This window comes from Amblyomma mixtum, chromosome 3 (genome assembly GCF_055824585.1).
Source record: "Amblyomma mixtum isolate Tamu chromosome 3, ASM5582458v1, whole genome shotgun sequence".
Taxonomy (NCBI): domain Eukaryota; kingdom Metazoa; phylum Arthropoda; class Arachnida; order Ixodida; family Ixodidae; genus Amblyomma; species Amblyomma mixtum.
Window position 1 is genome coordinate 276,029,746 of NC_143014.1, and position 7,471 is coordinate 276,037,216.

The 7,471-nt window shown below is 45.6% G+C and overlaps 1 protein-coding gene across 1 annotated transcript in view; it reads left to right on the forward strand.

The window, feature by feature from the left end:
• Window positions 1-7,471, forward strand: part of LOC149354956 (uncharacterized) — a 53,340-nt gene that overhangs the window by 36,284 nt on the left and 9,585 nt on the right. Inside the window, exon 6 of the mRNA XM_089576045.1 lies at window positions 3,976-4,137. Coding sequence (XP_089432171.1) covers window positions 3,976-4,137 — 162 coding nt within the window. The remainder of the gene's footprint in view (window positions 1-3,975; window positions 4,138-7,471) is intronic.

Here is a 7,471-nt window from a genome sequence, read left to right on the forward strand (position 1 = left end):
CCTGGAAGACATTGGTATTTGCAGTAATTGGCTAGGCCTAGCCACCTAGCTCTGATCCTCAAGAAGTTTGTTCCTTAATGTCGCTTCATCCCGCAGAATCTACCGAATGAGCGCCATATGAGCAATAGCATCTAACGATAGTGTGTTGTGTAAACTAATTGTATTTAATAGACGATATGCGAAATTGCTTGGCGGTCTGGCAACACCGCGCCCATAACTTCCGGTTTCCATCTTGGCGCGGTCGAGCTGGTGCATCGTTTGCTATGCGTACTTTCTTCTTGCGAGTGGAATTTCAACAGGCAAGCTTCAGCTGCTGCGTTGTTTTCACAGCTGATCTTTGACTAAATGTAGGTGCTTTCAATAAGCGCCAGCTTACTCCTTCCGCGTCCTCAGCCTTGCTTGAAGTCTGGCGCTGATGATCGCAATAATCGGCACTCGAAAGTGGGTTGGAAAGTCGAACCGTGACCGTGTGCTGTTGTCGTTTTAATGCTCGCATTAAAGCACCAGTTCAAGGATCACGCATTATCATGGCTATTTTATTCCCAGGTGGAAGTGAATTCATCTGGTAGGGTAGCGAGCGGTTATTTTGCGGTGAGTGCGCACGTGTGTTGACAAACTTCTGTGATAGTGCGAACTTTCGTTCGCGCCGACGCCAGGAGCTTCGTGCATTGCAGTATAATCACACAAGACCCTCGACCAGCTGCGTAATTCGATTCCTTTACTGTAATGTGCAATGCGCATCTGCGGTTTTCAACGTCACCGTTTCAAAGCCCGGCGTCGGTTGATTTTCGCCGCAATTCGTTGAAACCGCGTCTTGCTTAAGACGCAGTTGAAGCCAGTATTGTGATGTTGTCAATCGATATTACCAAGAGGAAAGTGAGCACATATAATTCAAAATGTAAGCAAAGACGCAGTTTTTTTTTTTCAGATAAGCACTGAGCTACCGCGGCGGCTTGATTAGAGAAAGAGCGTACAGCTGTAGGTGCCTGCACGGACTCGATACGCTGGTCAAGTTGTGTGTGCAGGGGCGAAATTAGCATGTTCGGTTGCTTCCGAAACTTAATTAGCTTACTCCCAAACTTGGACAAATGGCTTTGTTGCGAAGCAAGCTGTTGAAACTTGCCACAACGATAATAAAATCTGATGGCGTGAAGCGTTTTCAGAACACTGTTGCACGAACTTTCTAGCTTAGAAATGCGTCCCTCCTTCATAATAAAGTAGCTATATTATTCGCTTCTTTTTTTTTACATTTTCGTCGCCGCAGATATGGAAGGTATAGGAATCCTCAAGAAATAAAGCATTCGCACCTCAGTTTTTATACGTAGGATGTATTGGTTCACAAAGACTCCTTAACGCACATAACATATGCGCATGGTCCAGAGAGTTTGCTCGCCCTTCTAAAACTAATTGAACGCGGGTAAAAATTAACTAAACACGTAGCAAACTAAGCAGTAATCGGCATATGGTTCTTCCGAGTGAACTTATTTCGCCACGGCACGAGCGATTGGCCCGCTCAAAAAAATTACCTTCTCTATTACGTTGTTCAAGTATGCGTCTATATATATTCACGCCCGACCGGGGAGTTGATAAATACACGAAATCGGCTTCTAATTTTGATCAGAGACAACAAAGGCTGTGGTCCTTATCTTAATTTAAACGCAAATCACCTCGAGAGATTTGTCAAATATCAGCGCAGAAAGTGAAAGCTGCGCACTGATCCGCGTGCTGACACGATACCTCGCATGCCGTTTTGTGTTACTAAAACGTTGGGAAGTAGTAAAAAATAGAAAAGCGAAAAGCTGGAACGCACCTAGTTCTGGCACGCATCGTAGTGTCTTTTCACAGTGGGGAGGGTAGCGCAACACTGCATCGGCATTTTACTTTTCAAACGAAGCGCAGCCGTTTTAACCCAGCGCTGGGCAGCGGTTTCGTTTTCTGTACCGTGCCAACATGGAGGACTTAGTTCTCGGAGCGTCGAGAGATGGCGCTGCGCATTTCGCATATCGTCTATTCTGGCGTGCTAGAAAGTCCCTTATGTGGAGGCACCATGTGATCCGCGGCCTCGGAACAATGCCTAGGATTTCGATTTAGGTCATTGAACGCGAATGTTTCTCCTTTGCTTTACATTCAAAATGTTGCCGCCGTGTCCAAATTGAACCTGCAACTCCGCGCCCGGTATCTAAAGGTGGATTCACACGACGGACCGCTTCACGGACCAATCGCTCACGTGATGTCTGACGCGCGGTCCCCCCGTCCGCGGCGAGCATTCACACGACGGGAGGAAGCAGCAGACGACAGCGCGGACGAGCCAGTCGGATTGTCGCATTGTCGGCGTAATCGTCTCTGTGCGTATCCCACAGAGCGGGAAAACTTTCCACAAGGGCAAGAAAAAACAAGGTTGCGTCATCTGTGAACCTAGAACCGTACGAACAAGACGCGCTTTGGCTGTTAGAAAGTTCGCCAAGTGGTTCCATCTTCGCAGCTGTCAACAGGACTATGTAGTTTTTCGCGCTCTCATGTACTTTGGTTCGACCAGAGGCTTGTATTGGATTTTGTAAGCTTGCTCGTTGCCAGACTAAACAGTTTAACCGCTACTGCTTTGAGAGTCACGGTCAAGGATCTCAAGCAATCCGAAGTGTGAAAAGGTCTCTCGGCCATATCACGAATCGCTGCTCGCGAGTGAAGCGGAGCAGCAGGAATCAGTGACGTAGGGTCACGTGATGCCCATCCGCGAGGGCACTTCGCGATTTGGTCCGTCGTGTGAATCCAGCTTAAACGCCAAAGCCACTTAGCCACCGAGGCACAACGTAAGAGCCTGCTGCCCTTACGGTGTTGAAGCTTGGGCGAGTTGGCGATGGTTCACTTGCCACATAGCGCTAAATAGACGCGGACACAAGGGAGACACACAGGACGGGCGCTAAAAAGACACGGACACAATTGAGACACACAGGACCGGCGCTAGCGCCCGTCCTGTGTCGCTCCTTTGTGTCCGTGTCTTTTTAGTGCTATGTGGCAAGTGAACCTTACTGTGTGCCTCAGAGTTCACCTGGATGAAGACCTTCAAGGTAAATTCCTTCAGTGTAAAGGTCTCTGTGGTAAAGGCCTTGACCTTCCTGGTAAATACCTCAGGTAGAAGTCCTTTATGCTGAAGGTCTTTATGGTAAAGGCACAAAAGGACCTTAAGTGCCCATCATAACTTGTGCTACTGTGTGATACTCTGCACTGCCTTGCAAAACCATGCTAAACATCTACCATTTTTAATGCGTAAACCTTTCTTGGCTCATGAGTGGCATGAACGGAAGTCGTCCGCAAGTGTCCACACAAACTGTGAATATAAGTTGTATGGTAATCAAAATAAACTGTAAAAGTTGATAAGCAAGATGTATATAATAATAGTAGTGATGGTAAATAGCAAAAAATAGTGATAGTGACAATAGTAGCTGCTGATAGTGACAGTGCCATAGATAGTGATGGTAGAGCTAGTGACCATAGCTATCGATAAGTGGTGGAGATAGTTGCAGATCACAGCGATGAAAATAGCTATAGTGAGAGTTCATGACAGCAATGATGATGATTGCTGTAGCGATGGTAGTAAATAAGGCAGGAGATTTAAAATTAAAGTATGAAAAAGTGTGAGGAAAAGTTTAAAAATAAAAAATACAAAAACAATAAATATAGAATGAACACAAATAAACTAAGGAAAAAACAAAAATAAGGAATAAGGGATAAATACAGCAAAGGGAACCGTTTGCGCTCATAAGCAGACTGAAGTGCAATCTTGTAATCTTTTTTTTTTCCAGCAGTACTGCGTGCTACTACAGAAATGCTAGTGGGTGTTACATTATGCTGTGGATGCAGGACACATGGCTCCTACTCCTACAAAACTGATTCACTACGTAACATTTTTCTTTGGTATGTCTGAATGCAGCTTCCAAGATGGGTACCTTGAAGCGGCATAATGGATGCCTACATGAGGGTATCATGCTGCCGCAGCTTGGCTTAGCCCCGGCGCTCCTGCTGTTCCTCAGCGGCCAGAAGCTGTCACACTGGTGGCCCGAGTGGACCTGGAGGTCGTGGTGCCCAAGTACCGCCTCAACCTGTCCGGCTTCTTCACGGATAACTCGAATGATGCACCAGGTGAGTGTCAACAGCTGTTTGGATTAAGCCTCAGAGTAGTAAATGTGCGTAATAGATATGAAAACATATCTTTGTGTTATTCTATTATTTTTCTTATATTGTAACCAAAGGAGTATTTTTCAGCATTTTAAAATATGCCTGAGTTGTCCACTTGCCAAATAGTGTTCCGGGTCTTGAAGGTATATGCAAAGGTGTGATTCGATTCAATACCTCGAGTGCACAAATATTCACTTCTCCCTACAGTTCCCTTGCCACAATTCTTAAGAAACGTTACAAAAAAAATTATTTTAGAGCAAGGTTAAACTCTTTAGATTATTATATAAACATCCATGGTTTCTCTCTGACATAACTGAAACCTTAAAAACTACGCAAGAAGAGATGAAAGGATTGAGATTGAAAAGCTGGCAACATCATCCGAGGATCACGCGATAAGTGTAATGTAACAACGATGACTTGCAAAAGAAGTTGCTGATGTTCAAACACTTATTTCTGCAATGAAGCAGACTGCAGTGGTGCAGTTTATTTACATTCTCCTAATCCTTGTTCAGATCAGTACTAGAGATAATAAAGGCTTGTTATGAATGAAAATGTTAGGGACAAACAGAAATGTTAAAATTCACTGCCATGCGCCTAACTTCCTCATCATCATAAGGAGTTACTAATTGCTTTGTTCAAAAACCAAATGCAGAAACACACCCGAAGGGTGCTGAAAGGGGAAGAACACAGTTTGAACAGCTCTTGTTGCATTGGCGAACAGACGACTGTGACGAATTTTTTACTTCCAGTGAGCTTTTGAATAGGCTGCTTCTTTATTTTCTTGAGGGCAACAATGCGAAGCATGTTATCGTAACCGATGCATAAAGTGACAAGAGGTAGAAGGGAAAAAAGGAATCAGAGGTATGGGCTGAGAATTCTCTGTTGAAATTCGTTTCAGCCTTATGGTTCTTAGGTTTAGATTACATTGGAAATACAAATGACTAGTGTAGTTAATCCTAACTTTTTTCTCAATTTCGCACTGTTTTCTTTCACTCTCCTTTGACTTTCGATTTCTTTCATCGCGGTCCGCGAAGAAACACAAGGTGCAATCTAACACAAGTGGATTTGATTTCCCGCAGGAGGAAAAGATCGGCCTACGAGCCTTGTCTGTGGGCGCCCTCCTGCAGCTCATAGTGTGCATCGACGTTCGAGCCACGCTACCATATGTTGTGTCAGCCGTGGGAAAAGGCCTGCAACTTCTCACTGCCCCCAGCTGGCTGTGAAAAGAAGATGGTGGTAATGTTTAAGTCATCAACAGCTCCTTCAGGGTCACCAGACAAAATATGCTTTTCGCGCACTAATTCTCAATACCAGTATCGTAGTGGCATTAGAGACGAACGTGAAAATGGCCAAGCTCAAATCTAGGAAAACATCTGTTTGAGGCAGTCTCTGAAAGCTCAACAATACGATGTCGTGGAATATTGGGCGGAATCTTGAAAGGAAATGCACAAATTTATGGCCCCTAACTTGCGCCAGGAACTATGTCAAGCTTGGCTCAGTAGGAAAAAAGAGTGATGCACGAAATTGCCACAAAAATGTTTTGAAGTATTTTAAGAGAACAAACGAAAATGGAGCACTCAACGGCGTTATCTCTGTGCCACTTTTCGAAGTGTTTTCTATTTTTGTGTTTTTTCTGGCCCTTCTAACCTAATGATACTATTTTGAATGCTAGAGTTCACCTGTGGTTTTCTTGGGCGTATTTTGGGTACACAGACTTCTCGTTGGGTCTGGTGAAAAGTTTCTCCTCCGTACGGTTGGCTCACAGTTTGAATAAAAAAAATTTACAGGATGATCAGACAATGACGCGACAATTCTGAAAAAGCAATTAGAGATTTCCTGGGGGGGGGGTGAATAGGTACAGATATGAGTGGGTCGAGGTGGTTGGTTCTGTGGAAGGTGCAGGTGGGAAGGGCAGGTGGTTGAAGTTTGGCGGTGGCTGTGGGGCAGTCCCCAAGATACGAGGAGCTACCTGGTGGGTGGCGCTTCTGGACGACAGCTGATTTACTCACTGCTTCGTTAAATTAGGTTTCGCTGTTGCATTGTTGGTTGAGCTCCTGCGGGGGTTTCTAGTGGGTGGAGGAATTTGTGGAAGGAGAGGTAGGAAGGCTGGTGGTGTGTAGTGCATCTGCAAAGTAGAGTTCGTTGCTAATTGGTGTTTCTGGAAGGTGGTAGTGGGCGGGGATGAGGAGGTTGACAGAGGGTGGCGGTGCGTATATAGGCAGCATTTTAGTTAAGGGGGGTGAGGTGTTTTTAGGTAGTTGGTGAGAGGTGCTGTCCCCGCATAGGCTCCTGCCAAGGGCTCTGGAAGTTATGACCACCTGGAGTCAGAGAATCCCAGGTGGTCGAAATTTCTGTAGCACTTCACTACGGCGCCCCTCATAGCCTGAGTCACTTTGGAACGTTAAACCACATAAACCAATTAGTATTTGTTGCTCATTTTGTTCCAATGCTGTTTCCTAATGTTCAGTATACATATGTATGCAGAACCAGCGTAACTGTAAGGAGAGGGCACAAATGAGTTGGGACACAGACACCAATGCACATGTGTCCGCATTTACTTGGTGTCATGTCTCAGCAGTTATACTGAACTCATTACTGTAATGTACAATCTTTGTCAATAAAAAACATGGAGTCGAGACTTAAGCATGACCTTAGCGTTAATCACGATAAGTGTGAATTTGTTAATAACGATAAAGAGAGGTAGCATTAATGGGCTAAGCCACCGTGGAGGCTCAGTGGTTATGGTGCTCGGCTGCTGACTCGAAAGACACGGGTTCGATCCCAGCCGTGGCGGTTGAATTTCTATGGAGGCGAAATTCTGGAGGTCCGTGTACTGTGCGATGACAGTGCATGTGAAAGAACCCCAGGTGGTCGAAATTTCCGGAGCCCTTCACTACGGCGTCTCTCATAACTTGAGTCGCTTTGGGACCTTAAACCCCCTAAACCAATCCAAACCGTTAATCGATTGTTGCCCTTACATGCGGAATTGGTCATTCTCAACTTCACATGCATAGATCCCTGGGAGCTCTCATACGACCCCTGGCAGAGTGGTGCAGCGAATAACCTATGCACCACTGCCCGGTGGTGCCACCGGTGGGGCTTGAGACCCAGCTCACTCTTCGCGAGCAACCTCTTGCAACAAATCATTAACTGAGCTGCCACCTGCCACAGTGGTCAGTTTGCTCACAATCCGGTGGACAGATTGTGATGATGCCACTAGGCCACTTGACCTAGGTGGCTCATTTAGACTCCTTCTCCGGGGATCTTTCACTCACTACGCTACTGCCGCAGGGTTTTC